Raw genomic sequence first — 20750 nt, 5'->3', positions numbered from 1 at the left:
TGCTTCGGGGCAAAACTGGTCATTTTAGCCAAAAGCAAAGTTTCTGGGTTGTAAAATCACCTGCAACAAAATTGGGAATCTCTATTGGAGCGAATTTTTGGCTATCAAGCTTGCCATTTTCACATACATCTGGTCACTATTTAAATGGTCACCTGGATTCAAAGACTACCTGCCCACCAATGGAATCTCAGCAGTGTGGTTGAGTAATCTGGCCATTAGAATAACTTGAGGTTAATTTTCTTTGTATTTATCACCATCTTCTCTTCTGACAAAGAGGTGTACTACTCCTCTCCAATCTCCTTTCTCTTATTCACCACTACGTGTACTGTACTCACTTGTGGCTATGTTTTGCAAGGAAGATCTGTGCAGTTTTGATGGCCTCTGAGACCTGCTCTTTCCTTGCAGCCAGTTCCTCATTTAGAGCCTGTTGAGAAAAAGAGGAAAGCTAAATTCCAGGCTGGAAAGAAAGGAAGCAATTCCCCTGAGGTTACAGCACATGCTCAATGTTACACAGGAGACATCAAGGTTGTTTTCCTTCAGTGGTTTTGGAAAGCTCAGTTAGAACTAGCAGGACAATGTAGTTTCAGTATGTATAACAGCAATATGAAAATTACTATGTGCATGGTACTTGTACCTATCAGAGCAAGCGGGAGGGACACAAGCCTCCTGATTTACCTGCTGCTCCGAGATGGATTTCTCAATGTCTCCCAGCTCTTTGCTCTTGAGTGGGCCAGTCCTGACTTGCGTGCTCTGTTTCAAACCAGAGACCCAGCCCAGGAGTTCTTTCACCTTGTCCACGTGCTCCTGCTTCTCTTCCTCTACTGCTTTCTACACATGGGGGAGACAGGAACACATCCCGCATTAATGTACTGAAGGGCCCAGAATTACCGCAGCCAGAGCCCAGCACCATTCAGTGGAAGGAACTGAAATATGCTCTAACCAGGAAATGGGAAAAGGGTCTGAAGCAGAGGAAGAATCACTGGCAGAAACTGACGACTGGGTCTCGGAGTTCGGAATGTGCTAATCATGAATTCAGAATCACAGAATCATAAGGCTGGAAGGGACCTTGAGACGTCTTCTAGTCCAGTCCCCTGGCAGGACTAAGTATTATCTAGATCATCCCTAACATGTGTTTGTTTAACCTGCTCTTAAAAATCTCCAAGGATGGCGATTCCACAACCTCCCTTGACAATTTATTCCAGTGCCTCACCACCCTGACAGTTAGGAATTTTTTCCTAATGTCCAACCTAAACCTCCCTTGCTGCAATTTAAGCCCATTGCTTCTTGTCCTGTACTCAGAGGTTAAAGGAGAACAATTTTTCTGCCTCCTCCATGCAACAACATTTTATGTACTTGAAAACTTATGTCCCCTCTCAGTCTCCTCTTCTCCAGACTAAACAACCCAATTTTTTCAGCCTTCCCTCGCAGGTAATTTTCTAGACCTTGAATCATTTTTGTTGCTCTTCTCTGGACTTTCTCCAATTTGTCCACATCTTTCCTGAAATGTGACACACAGAACTGGACACAATACTCCAGTTGAGGTCTAATCAGCGCGAAGTAGAGCAGAAGAATTACTTCTCCTGTCTTACTTACAATACTCCTGCTAATACATCCCAGAATGAAGTGTGGGTTTTTTTTTGTTTTTATGGGGTTTTTTTTGGCAATAGTGTTACAGTTTCACTCACCTTTAGCTTATGATCCACTATCACCCCCAGATCCCTTTCTGCAGTACTCCTTCCTAGGCAATCGTTTCCCATTTTGTACTCCACTGATTGTTCCTTCCTAAGCATTTGTCCTTATAGAATTTCATCCTATTTTCTTCAGACCATTTCTTCAGTTTGTCCAGATCATTTTGAATTTTAATCCGATCCTCTAAAGCACCTGCAGCCCCTCCCAGCTTGGTATCGTCAGCAAACTTTATAAGTGTACTCTGTATGCCATTATCTAAATCACTGATGAAGATATTGAACAGAGCTGGACTCAGAAGCTATCCCTGTGGGATCCCACTAATTATGCCCTTCCAGCTTGACTGTGAACCACTGATAAGTACCCTCTGGGAATGGTTTTCCAACCAGTCATGCACACAGTGTATGGTAACTCCATCTAAGTTGTATTTTCCTAGTTTCTTTATGAGAAAGTCATGAAAGACAGTATCAAAAGCCTTACTAAAGTCAAGCTATACCACATCTACTGCTTCCCGCCCTCCCCCACCCCTCTCCACATGTCAAAGAAAGCTATTAGATTGGTTTGCCAGGATTTGTTCTTGAAAAATCCATGCTGACTGTTATTTATCACCTTATGGTCTTCTAAATGTTTGCAAATTGATTGCTTAATTATTTGCTTCATTGTCTTTCCGGGTACTGAAATGAAGCAGACTGGTCTAATTCCCTGGCTATAAAATATCCTTACTTCCTCTTCCTCCAGCCGCCGGAGAGCATCACTGATGTATTTTACATGCTGTGTGGTTAACGTTACCAACGCCGTATAGCGAGTCCGTAGATCCATGAACTAAAAACAAAAAACAAAAGAAAACAAAGCCCCATGCCTCAGTCAGAACTCTGGCTGACACAAGCACAGTACTTTACAGGGTGAGAAATGGATACAGCACCTCTCATTAAGAAAGATCCCCAAGCACTTCACAGACTAGATATGTTACAGCACCACTGAAATGCAGCAACTCTGAGATGGAGCGTGGCAGTCACCTGACGCACGGCATGCTGCACAACAGTGGGGAGGGAGGAGAAGTTTTGGTCGAGGACACTGGGGCAAACCTTCTACTCTTATAAAAACACCATGGGATCTTTAATATCCACATGGAGCAGACAGGACCTTGGTTATTAAAGGTCTCATCCAAAAGATCCACACACAATATACTGCATGGTACTCTGTTTATTTACCTTGGAAGGCTGAAGGTCTGAGTCGACCCTGTTGGGATTTGAACCTGTGGTTCCAAGGAGTCTAGGTATTTCATACCTGATGCTTAGATCACTAAGCCATCCTCTCTGGCTAATAAAAAAAACAGTGAGGGTGGAAATTTTTATATAAGAGTTCAGCAGAAAGGAGCTTGTCTGTCTTCTAGGAGCAGAGGAACCTCTCCCCACTCCTCTCCCATGCAAGGCCAGGCAGGAAGGCAGTCAGGCTGCTTACCTCTTGGGTGATAGCATCCGAGGAGGAAAGCATGCGTCTGCGTTTCATGGGAGATTTCTGCTGTGATTCCACAAATGCCCTGTATGTCATGAGCTGCAGCTCATAGTCCTGGAAATAAAAGAAGGTGGGGTGTGTGTGTGCGCAGAAAGATTTTGAATTGTTACCTATTTATTCTAAGATTGGCATTTTCAGGTCTCTTAGGGTACGTATATACTACCCGCCGGATCGGGGATCGATTTATCACGTCTTTTCTGGATGCGATAAATCGATCCGCTAATCAATGCCCATTAGTAAGCGCAGTCAACGGGGGTGCCGCGGCAGTCGACTCGCCGCCATGAGGACGGCCAGACAAGTTGAACTACGCAAATAGCATAGCTGAAGTTGCGTATCTTAGTTCAAACCCCCCCTCAGTGTAGACCAGCCCTTAGCAGCTAATTCCCGCTCTCCACGTATAAAGCCAGAACCACCAAAGCCAACAATAGAGGAGTTTTGCCTCTCTCCTGGCTTCAGAGAACGGAAGATGCAGGCAAGGACTGTGCAGTTGACATCGAGCCCCGTGTTCGCCTCAGATTTAAGATTCATGTCATTACCTTGACAACAGCGGAGTATTGCTGTGAGAATTTCTGACACTGGTCCAGCTTGGCCTGATTTCTGTCGATTACCACAACCAAAGCCTTTGACAAAAAACAAAAGAAAAAAAAGATTTTTCCCCCTACCTTTTAAATGAAATTTTCCTCTTATTTCCTCTGTGACTCATGACCACCTCACTTTCATATTTAACTTGTTCTCTAGAGACCTCAAGCAACAGAACAGGTGACATTCCTGCTCTGCCATCTGCCCATACGTTAAAGAGACACTATGCAAGGTTTGTGATCTTTTAAGACTGACCTCCTGTATAACAGACCATAGAACTTCCCTAAAACAATTCCCTGAGCAGATCTTTTAGTAAAACAGCCAGTCTTGATCTTAAGCTTCTCCCACAACGTCCCACCAACATGCCTTAGCACTCCTCCAGGAGTGAAGATAACTCAGCTTCTGTGGACATTTTACGGAGACTAGAAGGGAGTATTATCTAGATCTCTCTCTTCCTTAAGTACTGTATGTAGCATGAGCGCTTCATGGTCTTTAATGCATTTATTCTCATCACGCCCCTGTGAGGCAGGACAGTGCTACTATCCCCATTGTGGGGATGGGGAACTGAGGCACAGAGAAGCTAAGGCCCAGATTAAAAAAAATATTTAAATCCCTAACTCCACTGAAATCAATGGAAGTTACGCACCTAAATATCTTCAAAACTCTGGGCCTAAGTGACTTGACTAAGGTCACCCAGGCAATCTGTGGTGGAGCAGAGGCTTGTATCCAGGTCTCCCGTGTCCCAGGCTAGCACCCTAACCACTAGCTCTTTGTTCCTCAGTGCCTCTGAGGGGACCACTAGGTGCTACCAGGAGACCATAGGTAAATGCACTGCTGACAGTGGTAACATTCAGTTACTACCCTTCTGAGGTGCATCTGCTCTGGTAAGCTACAGGTGAATGCACATACCTTATTGCAAATCCCATGAGTCATTCAGTCCTTGAGAGAACAATGATTTGAAGCTTACGAGACAAAAGATTTATTTAAAAAAAAATACTTGTCTGACTCCTTTCAACAACCCTATTCCAGTTAGAAGAGTGCCATTTTCTCTCTTACCGTCTGCTGGCTCAGCTGTTCAGAGAGCACCCTGCTGTCCTCTGCTTGCCCAGGTTTCATCAATTCCTGCTGAGCAGTGGTCTCTTCAATCCACTGGATCAGCTCTCCGTGACATTCCCGGTAATCCCTCAGCACTTCCTGGATACTCTCCAGATCTGAACAGCTGAAAGGACCAATGCAAAAAGGAAACCATCACCAAACTCAAATCATCGTGTCAACACAATAGTTCAAGACCCAGCCACATGCAGAGAAACCTCTAAAGCCGAGGTTTCCCTGGGGATATTTACAGAAGCCACACATCCAGCTCTGCGGGACAGGGAGCATGAGGGGGTGTTTCCAGCCACGCTATGGTTTGTTAAGGGTGGCAACCAGGAAAGATCCAAAGATCCAGATCAGAACTGAAAGGCGTTCCACAGAATCAGCCTGGCAAAGGTTAGCAGCTGCTAAGGGAGCCTGTAGGATAGGCAGTGGGTGTTAAAGCAGAGAAAGGGAGTCAAGAACTCAAAAGATGGTGTTGGAGGGAGAGGAGAGAGAAAGAGAATGAAGTTCTGCCATTCCCTCAAATGGGAATAGTTCCTATATTTAATGGTGGCATTTGTCACCCTGGCTGCTAGCAGAAGTTACAGCTGGAAAAAAGCCATTGCTAGTTCCAAGTCTGGCACAAGCTTCTGTCATAAACAGATAGCTAAGGGTTAATGTTTCTTTTACCTGTAAAGGGTTAACAAAGGGAACCAAACACCTGACCAGAGGACCAATCAGGAAACCGGATTTTTCAAAGCTCAGGGAGGGAATTTTTGGGTATGTGTCCTTTGTCTGTGTCTCTAGTGCTCTCTCGGCTCTGAGAGAGGATCTCTCTACTTTTTAGGCCCTTCTATATCTTCTATTTTCCCAGTTTGTATACAGGTATAAGACAATATAGGTTTTTATATTGTTTTTGGTACTTACATGTGTGTAAAGTTGCTGGAATGTTTTAAATTGTATTTATTTTTGATAAGGCTGTTTATTCATTTTTCCTTTTAAAGCCATTAATCCTGTATATGGTCACCTTGGCTTGGGAAAAATAACAGAGACCATTTTTATTTCTTTTTATATAAAGCTTTCTTTTTTAAAGACCTGTGGATATTTTTTCCTAAGTTGGGCTCAAGGGGGATACTGGGTCTGCAGCTCACCAGGGATTGGTGAGGAAAGAGACGGGGGGAAGAGAAAATCTCTTCGGGTTAGGAGTTTACAAAGCTTGCATTTGCAAGGGACTCTGAGTGAGGGTGAAAGTAGAAACCTGATCGTTTCGCTGGTTTGCATTGCGCCAAGGATTCTGAAATTAGGGTGATCACCCCGGGCCATACCAGGAGGGGAAGCCTGGAGGAATAAAGAGAAAGACAAGGGGAGGGGGGTTATTTCCCTTTGTGGTGAGACTCAGGGCATCTGAGTCTTGGGGTCCCCCAGGGAAGGTTCTGGGGAGACCAGAGTGAGCCAAACACTGGAATTTTTGGCTGGTGGCAGCGCTATCAGATCTAAGCTGGTAAATGAGCTTAGAGGAATTTATGCTAGTACCTCATATTTGAACTCTAAGGTTCAGATTGAGGAATTATACTATGACAGCTTCCATCAGAGGCCCTGCCGGCAGAACAGCAAGAACAAGAAGGGAGTGTCTCACCGGGTTTCAATCTGAGAGCCAACTCTCTGCCAGCGATCCCACAGCTGGGCTCCTTTCTCCTGGTACCGCTCTAGATCCATGCTGCGCTCTTGCTTCAGACGATACAGCTGCTCGCCAGTGACTTTAGCCTTTGCCATATCTTCTTCCAACGTAGAGAACACAGCGTTTTTGTTCTTTGCATCCCTGAGCCATTGCTTTAACAAACAACAAGACAGCTAATTCATATTACCAAGACCAGAAAGTTTAGCTGAAGTTGCTGGTGAGTATGTACAACATGGAATTCTCCAATCAAACTTAAGCATCTAAAAGTACAGAACAGTTAAGACAGGATAGACAAATATTTAGCTCTGCCTTGCGTTGCCCTGTGGAGTTTAGGAACAATTATCAGCTCCATAATCTCCACCATCTGGCTGAATCTAGGACCAGGAGGTGCAAAACATAGGGGTCTGTAGCCCAGCTCAGAGCTAGTCATGATGGTGCATTCAGCATCGCAGAGTTACGCACGTTGCAGCTGCCAAGTGCAATTAGCATCAGTTCAAGACCCAGCCACATCCAGAGAACTGCAAAAAAGCAGAACTGATGGTGCCTGCCAAGGCAGCTGTTCTACCTACAGTTCACAAAGCAGTAAGGATCATGTCGACTCAATTAAAGCCTCCAATCACTCACCAGCGAGAAGAGAGGATGGACCACAACGCAAATTCAGTAAGGAAAGGGGAGAATCCAGTTCAATGAATGCCAGAGTTCATGTCTGGAGTGATTCTAGTTTCTACTGGATGCTAGCGGAAGCATAATGTTACCAACCTGTAACGTGGCTCTGTGAGACTGAATAGCTGTTAGATCAGCAGGGACTGCCTCCTCTTGGCTCAGTTTCACTTCATATCCTTTTACCAGGGACTCTGCTCCTTGAGTACTACGAACAATAACATCTACTGTCTTTAACCTATCATGTAAAGACAAGAAGGAAACGTGACTTCTCGAACGGAGGACATTCTGCACTGTAAAGTCATTTGGATCATAAGCAGCAGAGAGGAACAGAACAGATCGCTCTGGATCATACCCAACATTCACATTTGAGTAGCAGGAAGAAAAGGCCATAATGGAATCTAGATTCTGAGGGAGAAGCCCGTAAACACAAGCCTCTATATATGCCCCTGAAATTTTAAAACACCTTCAGTTAAAATGGAAGGGATCAAACAGAACTGAACACAGAAGCAGCATAATCTAGTGGTCTGAGTTCTAGAATAAGAGATTGGAATAGCAGCATTTAACCCCAGTTTTAACAGCAACTCCAACATGTCACTTCATCTTGGCGTTCCCATCCCCAAAGTGGGAATAATTAGTTACCTCGACGCTAACATTCAAATATTCTGGAGCACCACTGCCTGGCACCCCTTGGAGCTCTGGAATTTACAGCATCTCCTAGACATTCCTAAGCCCCCTTAAGAAGCATGAGAGCAATTCCTACCCTCACCCAGTTTCAGAGAGGGTAGCCATGCAGCATAGCTAGTTCTGCCCATATAGAATTCTCTCTCAACTCCAGAAAATAGGCACGTTCTGACTCACTTATCCAGATAGACGGAAGAGAGTCCATACACGTGATCCATCTTCTCTACCAGTAGACTGAGCTCAGAACGCAGGTGTGGGGCACTGGACCCTGTTGGAGACTTGTGTAGGAAGCTGTCACATCTCTCAGAAACGTCCTGCAAGTCAGACTTCAGCTGCCGTAAATCCTCCTGCATGCGCTGTGTGGAGGCAGAGAATTAATATCAGAATAAAGTGCAGACACCCAGGAGACAGAAGCAAAAGTGAACAGGATAAGATGCAAGGAGTGCCCGGTATTAGACATTTCCAGCTTAAAAGTCTATTTAGCGGAATCATTTGAAGTCTAAACAGGGCTTGTAAATTCTGCAGATTTCACCATTTTCTTCATTCCTTTCCATTATCAGATTGGGATGCTCTGGTCTCAGTGGTGGCAAAGGCCACCTGCAATCAATGCTTTGGGAGCTGTTGCTTCTTATAACTTTTTATTCAGATTTCAAGAAGGAACACTTTCTGCAATGGACGTTTGCCCAGCCAGCCTGGGAAAAAGGCAGTATGTGCTAGTCTCAGTGGATTGAGGGATAGGCCCAGGCTATATGACAATAGACATTTTTCCCTTGGGGATCCGAAGCGAGGAGACATCATGGGGTGGGCGAAGGTATAAAATGCAAAAAGGCGTCGAGGCAAGAGAACAAAGATACCTTCATTGTCTTTCTGACCTAAGAGTAAAAGGTTACCTCTATGGGATTGCTACGTGAAGCAGGTGAGTTCCCTATATAAGATTTATGCCACGGTATCAATGCCCTGTGAAGCAGCTCTCTTTAGACCAATAGTGGGTTCCCTCAAACCTGCAGGAACTACTGACCTCCTGCTCTGCAATGCGGAAGGTGTTTTCCTGGATAGTATCACCGTCTGTTCTGGTGCTGCCTGGGGCCTGGATTCGCCTCACTAGTCTCTGTTCGCACTCCTCCAGGCGCAGACGGATGTTCTTTAGCTCAGAGAGATATGTCCTGGCAACAGTCTCATCTTTGTCCTCTGTTAAGTCACAAACATACCAAAAAACCCCCATCTAGGATCAGTCTCAATTAGGAACCATAGACCCAAGTGGCTGCACTCTTCTGCCCAGACAGAAGCGAACACAGGGCTCTCTACTCAGATGGAAACCAAATTTGACCGAGGCCAGTCAAGAGCTGTGAACACCTAATGTTTAACCACTGGCAGCAGAGCAAGGACCCCGCTACCCAGACCTAATCGGCACCATTTGCCAGCACTATTTCTCCCCAACAAGGGCCGCGCATTCGAATGAACAGCAGGGAAGAGAACAGCCATTTGCAAAGCTAACACTCACAACCTAGTCTAAAAATTAAGAGCACCTGTAGATCCCACATCTCTACCAGCCCCCACAGCTCCACATTAGTTTATTAATGCTCCCAGCTCACCGTTCTCCATGGACTCCAGCAGCTGTTGGAAGTGCTCCTTGCTGGACTTCACTTCTTCCTCCAAGCGCAGTCGATCGGCCCCAGAGAAGAGCTCCGAGTCCCGGCTGTCCTGTAGGAAGTCCTCATAGTGCGCCTGCAGGCTCTTCATGGCTTGCTGGCACTCTCCTTGGGCCAGAGATCTGAGCTGTGGAAAACCAAAGACTAACAATAAGGAACTCTGCAGCAAACTGCCTTGACCAAGGTCCCAGTTACTGCGAATTACCCGGCTGCGTCTCTCATTTCTCACACACTCTCGTAAGCATTAATTCACATGCTCCTTTCCCAGCGAGACACCCGCCTTTTCAAGGGTGACCAGCACTGCCAGGAGGCAGCTTCTAGTGAGTCTCCCCTTCTCGGACAGGACAGCTCTTTTGGTCACGCTATGACGCAGCACTGCCTTTAGGGGCCAGCCGTCATCTTGCCTGGGTTTTTCATCTCACTCCTCCCATTACAATAACCTTTATTGCCTGAACAGAGCTCTCCCATGCTTTCAAGGAACGAGGAATGACATTATGAGGTGTTTGCCTTCCCTGGATCTTTCCTCCCCTTCCTCATTCCACTCACCTCCATCTCTGTTCACTCCTAAGTAAAAAGGAGCGTCAATCCTATGACACCTGAGCTGATTATAGCTCAGGAGCAAACAACTGATGCTAGGGTCACTGCGCATCTCTTTCTTTGCTCTGAACCCCCCAGAGCTCAGACTGTGCCCCTCAGGCTGATCCCTCAGTCGCCCTAACCCTTCACCCTTGAATCATCTCTTACCATTTTCCTTGTATTCCCTATCCAGGCGAGGAAGCCTTGGCATTGTTTCCAACTCCAACCAGGCAGCCAAAGCAAGTGAGCTTTTGCATTGCTGGAGAAGACCAACCTACACTGCAATGACCCGGACAGGTGGATTTGTTGGGAAGCTTTGTACGGTACCTTCTCCATATTCCAGCCCTGCACCAGGGCAATGTCCTTCCGCAGGTAGTTCCAGGAGATCAGGCTCTTCGTGTTCACGTGGAGCTGGTGCCAGAGAGCCATCACCTTCTGGTACAGCTGTTCGACCCTATGACAGGACAACAGTTCCATGACAGCCCAGGTCCCCAGCATTCTCAGTTACAGCATGGAGCCAGACATGTGCTTATTCAAATTCAGTCTTTAACTTTTAGCTCATTCAGATAACAACCCAAGGTCAAGCCTAACTGAGTAGAGCCAATGGTAAGGCTTGCAGAATGCCCTGATCAGAATCAGACAGGAGCCTTATCTCTCTCTTATTTACATGCATTAGATCCCCACTGGGGAATCCCCTCTCCTGCGTGCTGCCATCTCCAACCATCCAGAAATATAACATCAAACGTTCCTGTGAAGTCAGCAGCAGAGCCACCTCCTCCGCCAGGCAGGCCGGCCAGACTCAGGAGGCCCCAGGCCTCTCTCCAGGCAGGGCAGCCACACCAGGACATTTGAGCAGCCAGAAGGGGCGTTCAGGTTTTTCCCCATTCCCATTAATTTCATTGTTTGTGAAGTTACCAGGCTGGAAGCACTAAAAAACACCTCCTTGTTAGCCACACAACAAGCAGGGCAAGGGAATCACCCCTACCTAGAGACCAGAGGGTAGTTCAGTTTCCAGACCCACTTAGACCTTGTCCACACTGGTTTTTTTGCACTGTTGTGGACAGCATTGGCGCAAACCTCCCGTGAGGAAATGCTGCACCACGAGTTTGATCGTTTCAAGCCAAGATAAGCAGCACAAGTCATGATTTATAGTGGTGTAGGCATGTCTAACACTAGAGAAGCTAGACAGTCTAGACGAGGCACCCTTGATCTCCCTGTGATACTGTCACAAGGGAGTCAATCACAGGAACAGGTTTTGTGACGTTGATCCACTGGGAACTGAAACAGCAAACCCAACAGCCATCAGACTAAGGACTTCTGGGTACAGCTCACCAAGCCTGGATTGCAGCTCGTGATCAGAAGGCTCCATACCACCACCACCAACCCCCTGAACCTTCCCCATCACCTGTAGCTGAGCCCCTCCACAACAACAAGCTAGCCACCTGTTGCAATTAATATTAACAACATGAAGCCCCAACTCCCAGCAAGGATGAGGGGTTAAACTTTTCCCCAAGCAAAACAGATCTGGATGGTCTCAGTATAAATAACCCAGAACATAACGAACAGCTAGAGGCATCTCTTGGTCATTCCAGCTTTGGAATTCCAACCCACAATGAGCAGCAAGCAGTGAATTCCAATGCTTAGTTACCTGTTAGCAATGTCAATGGCCTCTTTGTTAGGAGGGGGGATCAGGAAGCACACAGATGGGACCATGGCTTCATTGCCAGTAGGGCTGATCACCTTCCATTTGGTCCTCTGGGAATTATCTTCCAGCACACACTCATCATTCTTACAGATGGTGATCTACGCAGGCAACAGCAAAAAAAATTGCAATCCAACACCTGACCCACCAAAGCCTTCTGTTGTGGCCAGATCCCTTTCTGGGAAACTCCAGTAGGGTTACTTGAGGAAAGGAGGCTTTCCACCAACTCACTTTAAAATCGAACAAAAGTGAAGTAAATTGTGAATCACCTCAGAGAGCTGTCTGGAGAGGAAGCGAGGAGAAAATCAGTGATGCTAGGATGCTACCCGGGCAAGTCTTTGGCTAGAAGGTATGGGAATGGAACCTTTGCTACTGCTCAGAGAAAGATCAGGATCATTGGAGAAGCTATTCCAGAAGAGGCAATTGTTCCATCCGCCTCCTTATACATCCCCTCCCTAACTCGCTGTTGTTTCTTACCGTCAAAGTACTATAGAAGTGGTCCAAGTTTCTCTGTTTTCTGCTTCCCTGCTATTCCCCCAACCCTCTGCACAAGCCTGGATTCTTCTCCTCCCTTCGCTCTGAAGCCCGCAGGCTCCTTGCCATCAGCTCACCTCGATCTGGCGATAGTCACAAACAGCCTTGACTGAGATGGTGCTCTTCAGGACATGGTCCGGATTTCGTGGCTTTAGCTGAACGATGGTTTTGGACCGCCCAACCAAGCTGGCAACAGAGCTCTTTGACTGAATAAGCTGCTCCTTTTCATCCTGGCGAGAATGAAAGCAAAGCGCTGCTACTGCAGGTGGCAAAAGAGAACTACTAAATCCCTTAGAGTGGTTGCAACATCCCTCTTTCCCCCAGAAAGGTGAGGGTCTTCCAGGTCTGGGCTGGGCTCTCAAGGGCTGACTGGATATGCCAAGAGAGTCCCTCTCACCCCAGCTGTGGGGAACACACCCCAAATCAGAGCTGGAACCTTTCCTTTCATTTTTGTGCCATTCAGACCACTCACTTGCTTCCCCCACCCCCACCAAGCTGCATGCAGAGCATTAATTTCTTTTGCTGCTAGATACAAGAAAATAACAGTTTTCTAAAAAATTTAAATTGCAGTGTGTATAAAACAGTGACCAGCAGGACACACCCTAACCGAGGAGACATTTATTTTTTGCTGCTTTGGGAAGGCTGCAGAACCCTGTTGCATTCCTCCCTTTTCTAAAGCAAGGAATGAAGGCATGTTTAAAAACAACACTCAGGATGTAGGTGCAAAGAGTTAAGAAGATAAAACATCCCAGAGAAATGGCTCAGAAACATCTCTTCACCTAAGGGACTTCTTTCCACTACGGTTAGTGGTGAAGTAATCAGAATTATTAGATATTTTGATAGAAATTTGCCAGCTGGGGTAAATGATATTGGATAATTGGTCTCCTTCAGTCACTGCTGGTCTGATGCTCTGAGATCACAGTGGTTCTCCATTTTCAGAGCATCCTCAAAACAATCTACAGCCATTCCAGTGTAGAAGTGTGGGTACTGTTACATAAATAACAGCCTGAATAATTTATTATGGTCCAGCCCACTTTGACTTATGAAGTTAAAAAAAAAAACATCCAACAGAGAACTTTAACACTCATGCTTTTCACTCTGAGCCCATTAAAGGGTCAATTAGTGCACTAGGAAGGGTGAATGGTCTCAGTTATTTAATGGTTACAAAAAAAAAAAAAAAAGAATAAGTGCTTAAATAAACTACCTGTGCCTGTCCCAGGGAGCATGATTGGAAGAAATACAACTTTAACTCATTAGTTACCAAAGAATAAGAGCATATGTCAGGGAGATAACTGGACTTCACCATTCCTGAGATGTCGGCTACTTTTCAAAACAAGGAGTGAACCACTATCAAGCCAGAATCCTAGTACTTGTGGATATAGCTCTAAGAACCTGCACCGACTACAGCTGGATTACAAAGAGCTGGACAAACTGACACAGGGAGAAGGGAATGCGTCACTCGGACCCTTGAGAAGAGAGGATAACAAGTCCAGAGGATTTACCCTGCATGACTGCCCAATACCAGCACCAACATTTTTGATGCAGAACCTCTGGGACCAAAAGAACTCCATAAGAAAGAGATTGCATATGACAATGGGATTTCATCATTGTCATATGCATCATTTCATTTCATTGCATCTGAGTTTCTGAAGCTCCACTAATAGGTTAGTACTTAATCAGTCCAGTCTGAAGTACTGAACGAACGTATAAACGTTAACATTTGAAAGGTTTTGATTAGCATCTGGCCACTAATCTTTATCAGAGGATTAGCAGTTAAATACTTAGATAAACCTGCACTCATTAGATATGCCAAATCAGTAGCTGGTTGACACTTCACTCCTTTTCTTATTATGCTAACTTGCCCTGAGTTGTTATAAAGTTATCTTATTGTTTGGACTGCTCTATATATTATTCCAGTTGCATCAGGTAATGTGCCTTAAAGATTAATCTGCCAAAGTTCAGCCTACTACTGCTGTCTTGATTACTGAATATAGACACACACAATTATCCATCCACTCGCTGCTTTGATTTTATCATTAGCCACCTTGTAGACCTGGCATAACAGATTAATGACAGATTCGATCTGGATTAAGAGTGGGCATTTCCCGCCATCCTTTCCTGCACCAGCTAACCAACCAATTGGATGCAGCCTCCAGTTGCATTTGACCAGATCAGAGTAACCTTCTCAGACAAAACAACTCATCCATCACCGTATTTCTACGCACAGAAAGATAGCGTGGTAGATAGTGATGGTGAAGAATCAACTCTGGACTTCATTTTCCTGTGGTACACAAGGTCTCTAGCCAGCCTTTTCGCACAGCCGGCTCCCCTTCCCTTCAGCAAGGGTGCAGGGATACAGAGAGAGCTTTGTGTTCTATAAGAGTCCTTTACTGCAGTCACTGATCTTCCATTATAGCTATTAAATTAAAATCAGATTAGTGTAGACAGTGTTAAATCAACAGAAAGTGACACAGTAAAGGTCACACGGCCTGCACTCCGACACACACAATCAAAATGCAAGGAGTGGTCTGAGACAGGATAGGCAAAGAACATTCAACTTAACTGTGCTGTTGTAGGAACAAACAAATATACCCATTTGCCCTTGTGATGCAAAAGCCAGCAAGCAGTGCTGCTCCACAGTATTGATTGTGCATTGCACCAACAACCCATGATGTTGGGGCTTATACAGAACACCCACCATGGAATCCTGCAGCAGATCTTCCAGGCGGGTCAGGCTGGTGTTCTGGTCACAAGAATACTTCCGTTTGATAGAGTCCTGGAGATTCCGCAGGTACATTTCTGACTCTCGGGCGTCGCTGAAGAACTGCAAAGCCAAAAAGCATTACAGAAAGCTGTGTGATACAACACACCACAGGCTATTCCTTGCCACAGGCAACACTGCAAGGGACCCGCCAAAAACCTCATTGGGCAAGTTTCTTCCACATTTCTCTCCATCTTTGTGCTGCTGGAGCGGTAAAGCACCACCACAGGCTTGGCCTGGGCTAGCATGAGAAAGCACATCCCACCATATAAAGCACTCAGGGGACACGGCAAAAGGGAATTTAAAGCTATGTTCAGGATAAAGCCTATACCGCCCTGCAAAAGGATAAGCATGTTGTGGGTCAGTTGATGCTATACCATAACCACGGTGCACAGCCAGGCGTGGGTCTTTGAACCATAGGTCAGGGACAGAAACGCAGGACTGTCCCTCCCTACTATACCTGGAAGTAAGCAGCATTCTCCTTCACATGCTGGTCTACACAGAAGCAGAGCTGTTTGATCCACTGCCACTGGGACTGGACAGCTGCGCTATACGCCTGGAGAATACACATATACAAAGAAAACCATGAGTCACAACAACAAAGGAACAAGGTGCATCCGTCAAAGGGGTTTGAAAAACCAGCAGAGAATCCTGTGGCACCTTATAGACTAACAGACATTTTGGAGCATGAGCTTTCGTGGGTGAATACCCACTTCGTCAGATGCATCTGACGAAGTGGGTATTCACCCACGAAAGCTCATGCTCCAAAATGTCTGTTAGTCTATAAGGTGCCACAGGATTCTCTGCTGGTTTTACAGATCCAGACTAACACGGCTACCTCTCTGATACTTGACACAAAGGGGTTTGAGTCAGTGTTCAGCCAGTTCACTCAACTGGCTGACAATGGGCACATAAGGAGGAAGGATTTGGCTGTAATGAGATGTCGTGGGAAGTGTCCTGGAACAGAGACCAAAAGAAATATATTAAAGAAAGGAGGCACATCAAGTGGCACTTCCAAGGTCGTTTCCCTCCATCCCCTGGAATTGGTGGAGGGGCTTGTCAGTAAAAAAAAACCCTGTCCTGATGACCCTTTGCTCCACAGACACGTTTGCTCCATCAGTCTCATAACCATGAGTAATTCAAAGAGAGCTCAGGGCCACTGGCTCTCTTATCTTACCACAGGACCTTGGGCCTGGGCCTGTACACACAAACATTTCTCTTTATCATCTTGGGAAGGGCGTTCTGTAGAAGTGTCTCCCTTGTCCTTCTCAAGAAAGCTTTACAAGCTGTTTACTTGGAGTTGGTAAGAGCAGTTTAGGGTGGAGGTGGATGTGTGGCTGTCTATAGCATGTCTCCCAATGATATTTCTTCAAGGGGGTAACTGAGTTCAATTCATATGGCTGGGTGTGAAACCCCCCAGCGTATACGCCCTTCAACTGATCAGTTACCTCTACAGTCTGTTTGGCCGGGTGATTCTCCAATGACAGCAGCTCTGCTGTATCTTGTAGAGACCGGAACACATCCAGTTTCTCTTCCAGTTCCAGTGTCAGCTCCTGAGGAACAGACACAAGCAAAGACTCAAATCAAAATCAATCACAAATTTCTGGGGTAGCTGTAACTTGAGTCATTACGTCTCCAGGCCAGGCTGAAGAGGAGCAGGGATGTGGGGCAGGGTTAAAGCTGATGTTGGAAACGGCACTGAGCATATCTTCAGTTCCACATGTAGGTTTTGAATGAGAACACCTTATTACTATTGTCTTGAAGGGCAGTCTCCTTAACCTTAACTGAGAATTTCTGCCTTGGAATTTCCTTAATTTTGAATGGCTACAGATATAAATAAAACATTATTCAGAAGGTTGTCATTCAAAGCCTAGATGCTAGGAACTGAGGGAATTCTCAGCCAAGTGTTCAACTCCAGCTTTAACCCTACCCCACAGTATACTTATTACATGCTCCCAAAACTGGAAAACCTGCTAAACAGATTTAGCTTTTCCCTTTGCATTCTACTCAAGCCACAGTTCATCAGTGGTGATCATGACTGTGGCAAGCGCTGCAGGCTGAGCCGTAGGAGCTCAGAATCCTGGGAAGCCTTAATTTGAGAGCTTTTAAGACAGCTGGAGGTTTCACAGCAATTTAAAAGCAATACCAGTATAATCAATGGAGCTTGTAACTAGGCAGCCCTGTTCAGATGGGTGCCCCGTGCGTGCACTATACGTACTGAGAAGTAATTCCTTTTGGCTGCAATATTGGGGTTGTTGTCACTCCAGTCATACGCCAGCTCCTCTTCCTCCTTTTCATTCAGCCAGATTAACTCAGCAGTGGCTCGGGACACAAACCCGTACAGGCTCTGGAGATGCCGCAGTCGGAAGCTCGATGTTTCCTGCATACAGTGAAATAACCACCCCTCTTGTGAGCCATAAATGGATGCTTCCCAGACTCTTCTCTCTTCCAGTGCCCCTGAAGGGGGCTGAGGACGTATAGTTACAGTACTGCAAAGATGTCTGAGAAGTGTGTAAGTGAAAACCACCCACCCCCTGGGAGGATGACTCCAGCTGTAATGAGTTGCTCCAAACTGGGAAACTTTCTCATAGTATGTAAGTCAAGCAGATAAGAATAATGAGAACGGCTTAGGAAATTCAGACCCTTTGCCTTGTACACTCAGGGTTACCGGCTGGGTAAAGCCATGGCTTCCATAGCACACAGGCCAACCTTGCCAAAATAACCTGGTTTGCCATAAACAGGTTTCCGTTCTGAGAAAGACACTAACGTGTCTGCTCTTCTCTCCACTCTCAATGATTGCTACTGTTCCCTCTCCCCATCCTCATCACCAGCAGATATGGACCCTGTATTCTGCAGCCTGTGCCAAGGGAATATGGTGCTGGTTGGAGGGGCGGGACTCTCAGGTAGCAGAGCATGCTGGGGCCATGGGTAATGCCTACTCACCATCAGCTTGCAGTACTGTGTCTCCAGCTTGCCGAGCGTTTCTGTGTAGCTAGTGCGGAAATTCTGAGACATTTTACCCTAAGAAGGAAAAATGGTTCACGTTGCCAGTATATAGAGCTTCAATTTCAGAGCATCGCACCCCATACCAGCCACTTCCCCTGAGTTGTCCATGAGCAGTAAGAACCAGAAGCAGGAATGCTAGCTGTGGCAAGCGGTTTCTTTTCTGGAACAGGGGGAGGGAGGGAGGGAGGGAAATTAGACAGTGGGGAGAAAGAACCTTCCACACTCAGTGAAGGAATTGGGCTCCAAGAGAAAATAGAAAGAATGATTTACAAGAAATTGGGCTTAACACAACAAATCAATGGGGATCAAATCTGAAGAGTAGTCGCAGCACTTAAGCCTCTTGGCTTGAGCTTTGCCTGCAGAATAAGCTAATGGTGATACATTAAAATCCTGGTTCAATGGGACACACCTTAGATTCACAGATTCTAAGGGCAGAAGGGACCATTGGGATCATCTGGTCTGACCTCCTGTACAGCACTGGTCACAGAACTTCCCCAAGGCAATTCCTAGAGCAGAGCTTTTAGAGACACATCCAGCCTTGATTTAACAGTTGTCAGAGATGTGGAATTCACCGTGACCCTTGGTAAATTATTCCAATGTTAATTACTCACACTGGTAAAACGACACTGTCTAGCTTCAGCTTCCAGTCATTGGATTGTGTTAGTCCTTTCTCCGCTCCACTGAAAAGCCCATTATTAAATGTTTGCTCCCCGTGTAGATAGTTATGGACTCTATTCAAGTGACCCCTCTTTACTAAGCTTAATAGCTGGAGCTCTTTGAGCCTATCACTAGAAGGCAGGTTTTCTAATCCTTTAATCATTCTCGGGGCTCCTCTCTGAACCTTCTCGAATTTATCAACACTCTTTGACTTGTGGCCATCAGAACTGGACACGCTATTCCAGCAGCAGTCACACCAGTGCCAAATACAGAGGTAACATAATGTTCCTATTCCTACTTTTAATGAGTGTTGATAGTTCAGAATGCTGGGAGAGCCGGCTGCACCATATACCTTCAAAGGTGCCTCACTGCAGCAGCCTCAAGTATATTCACCCTCCAAAGCCACCAAACACTCACAGGATCTGATGTCCTGCTCCTCCTCATCACCCTGCCGAGCCTTGGCAAACTCTAGTGCCCTAAGGTCCTCTATCAAGTCTGTGTCCCCCTCACCTCATACATCCTGGCCTCCTTCACGCTGGCGCCCAGATCCTCCACGCTGGAGTGGACGTGCCGCTGCGTCTCCAGCTGAGATTCCACACTCGGCAAATCATTGCCCCACTCTGCCCGCTCCAGCTTCATCTGAAACAGCCACCAGTAGGCACAGTCAGTGTTTGCCATCCGAAAGAGCATGCTCAAAAGCACAGGGTCCTGGAGGTGAAGGCACCTTCTAGCTCACTACTGAAGCAAGAGATGCAAAGCGCAGCCCCGGTGCAGTGTGATCCTTAAGATAGTGACCCTAACAGTGCTCAGGTCAATGTCCAAACTCACATTGACTTCAGGGGCAGCTCGCTTGAGCCCTATGCTCATGTCAAACGGGAGGAGCTTGTCAGGCTGAATGAGTATGGAGCTCTGCTTTGGAGACACCCTTCCACTATTCCCTGCAAACAGCAGGAACACTGTATGGGAAACCAAACCCAGCTCAAGACAAGAAGGACTTCTCAGAAACAAGAGTATCTGGTAACCAATGGCATTCCCTGAGCACCAGGGACCAGTTGCACCCTCACAATGTTTGTGGTTTAAAGAAAAAGACAGAACCGCCCCCCCGCCCCATTTTTCAGTTTTCTGACTTTTTTTAGTGCCAATACATGCAGCTGAGTCAGCCTGTAGAGCTGGTTAAAGCCCAGGGCATGCACCCACCTGCATCTCTTCCACCCAAGACAGCAGCTCATACACAAATCGGAGGTTGCCTTCATCTTCAGAAGAGGAGATGGCCACCAGCTCCGCCCGGGTCATGGGCTTCCGGAACCAGGAGGCAGAGGAGGTATGCGTGCCCTTTGTCAAGGGCTCTCCCTTCAAGTGTGTAGTGGTCAGGGTGGATGGTGCTACCAGCTCCAAGGTAGAGAAGTGACCCTTCCGATACAGGTTAGTGCATTCCAGCCTCAGCGTGACCAGCTCATCTTGCAGCCGGACGATCCTGGAGCAGAGACAGGGAGGGAAGACAGAAGCCTAGTTACTGATGTCTGGACTCCAGCAGATATATGGAACGATATCTGTTCTCCACAACAATCCTGCTTATCAAGGGTTTGTCTATCTTCTTCTATAACCCAAACTGAAGGAATCCAACCTCACAGGAAGCACATGGAGAGCAGGACACACTCGGCTAGGGCAGAGCCATTACCACCAGGACTCACATACCTTACTACTTAATGCAGCATATTCATATATCTCAGTCCATATCCCCCAGTCAGTAACGCTTTCGCATACACACAGCCCCTCACCTGAAGACCAGCTCCTCCAGCTGGTAGTAATTCTCATCTCGGAGGATCTGCACATCCACCTGCAGCTGCCGGATAAGCCCCTCGCACTCCTGCAGGTACATGACCACATCGGATTCGTACTGCACTGGCTGGCCAGACTCCAGGTGAGCAGCATCCTGCAGTGAGAGGTCAGAGTTATCAGGGGGATGTGTCATCCCCACTGTACTGTAAG

The 20750-nt window shown here is 46.4% G+C and overlaps 1 protein-coding gene across 16 annotated transcripts in view; it reads right to left on the bottom strand.

Annotated features, from left to right (window-relative positions):
• MACF1 (microtubule actin crosslinking factor 1) overlaps positions 1-20750 on the bottom strand; it is a 250864-nt gene that overhangs the window by 113247 nt on the left and 116867 nt on the right. For 15 of the 16 annotated variants that reach the window (XM_032789628.2, XM_075060891.1, XM_032789629.2 and 12 more), the window contains exons 13-34: positions 20540-20694; positions 19959-20235; positions 19272-19400; positions 18042-18119; positions 17317-17478; positions 16547-16651; positions 15559-15654; positions 15036-15161; positions 12415-12567; positions 11750-11904; positions 10429-10555; positions 9469-9652; positions 8895-9064; positions 8054-8232; positions 7292-7430; positions 6491-6684; positions 4837-4999; positions 3738-3821; positions 3148-3255; positions 2410-2508; positions 676-828; positions 336-424 (exon numbers count right to left, since the gene is read on the bottom strand). In XM_032789628.2, coding sequence (XP_032645519.1) covers positions 336-424; positions 676-828; positions 2410-2508; positions 3148-3255; positions 3738-3821; positions 4837-4999; positions 6491-6684; positions 7292-7430; positions 8054-8232; positions 8895-9064; positions 9469-9652; positions 10429-10555; positions 11750-11904; positions 12415-12567; positions 15036-15161; positions 15559-15654; positions 16547-16651; positions 17317-17478; positions 18042-18119; positions 19272-19400; positions 19959-20235; positions 20540-20694 — 3125 coding nt within the window. Of the gene's footprint in view, positions 1-335; positions 425-675; positions 829-2409; positions 2509-2897; positions 3007-3147; positions 3256-3737; positions 3822-4836; positions 5000-6490; positions 6685-7291; positions 7431-8053; positions 8233-8894; positions 9065-9468; positions 9653-10428; positions 10556-11749; positions 11905-12414; positions 12568-15035; positions 15162-15558; positions 15655-16546; positions 16652-17316; positions 17479-18041; positions 18120-19271; positions 19401-19958; positions 20236-20539; positions 20695-20750 lie in introns of those variants that run through there. The other variant, XM_075060895.1, reaches the window with a different exon arrangement.

The sequence above is a fragment of the Chelonoidis abingdonii genome, chromosome 25, assembly GCF_003597395.2.
Source record: "Chelonoidis abingdonii isolate Lonesome George chromosome 25, CheloAbing_2.0, whole genome shotgun sequence".
NCBI classification, from domain to species: Eukaryota; Metazoa; Chordata; order Testudines; family Testudinidae; genus Chelonoidis; species Chelonoidis abingdonii.
Note: the sequence above shows the minus strand (reverse complement) of the source record. Positions and strands in the feature narration are given on the sequence as shown.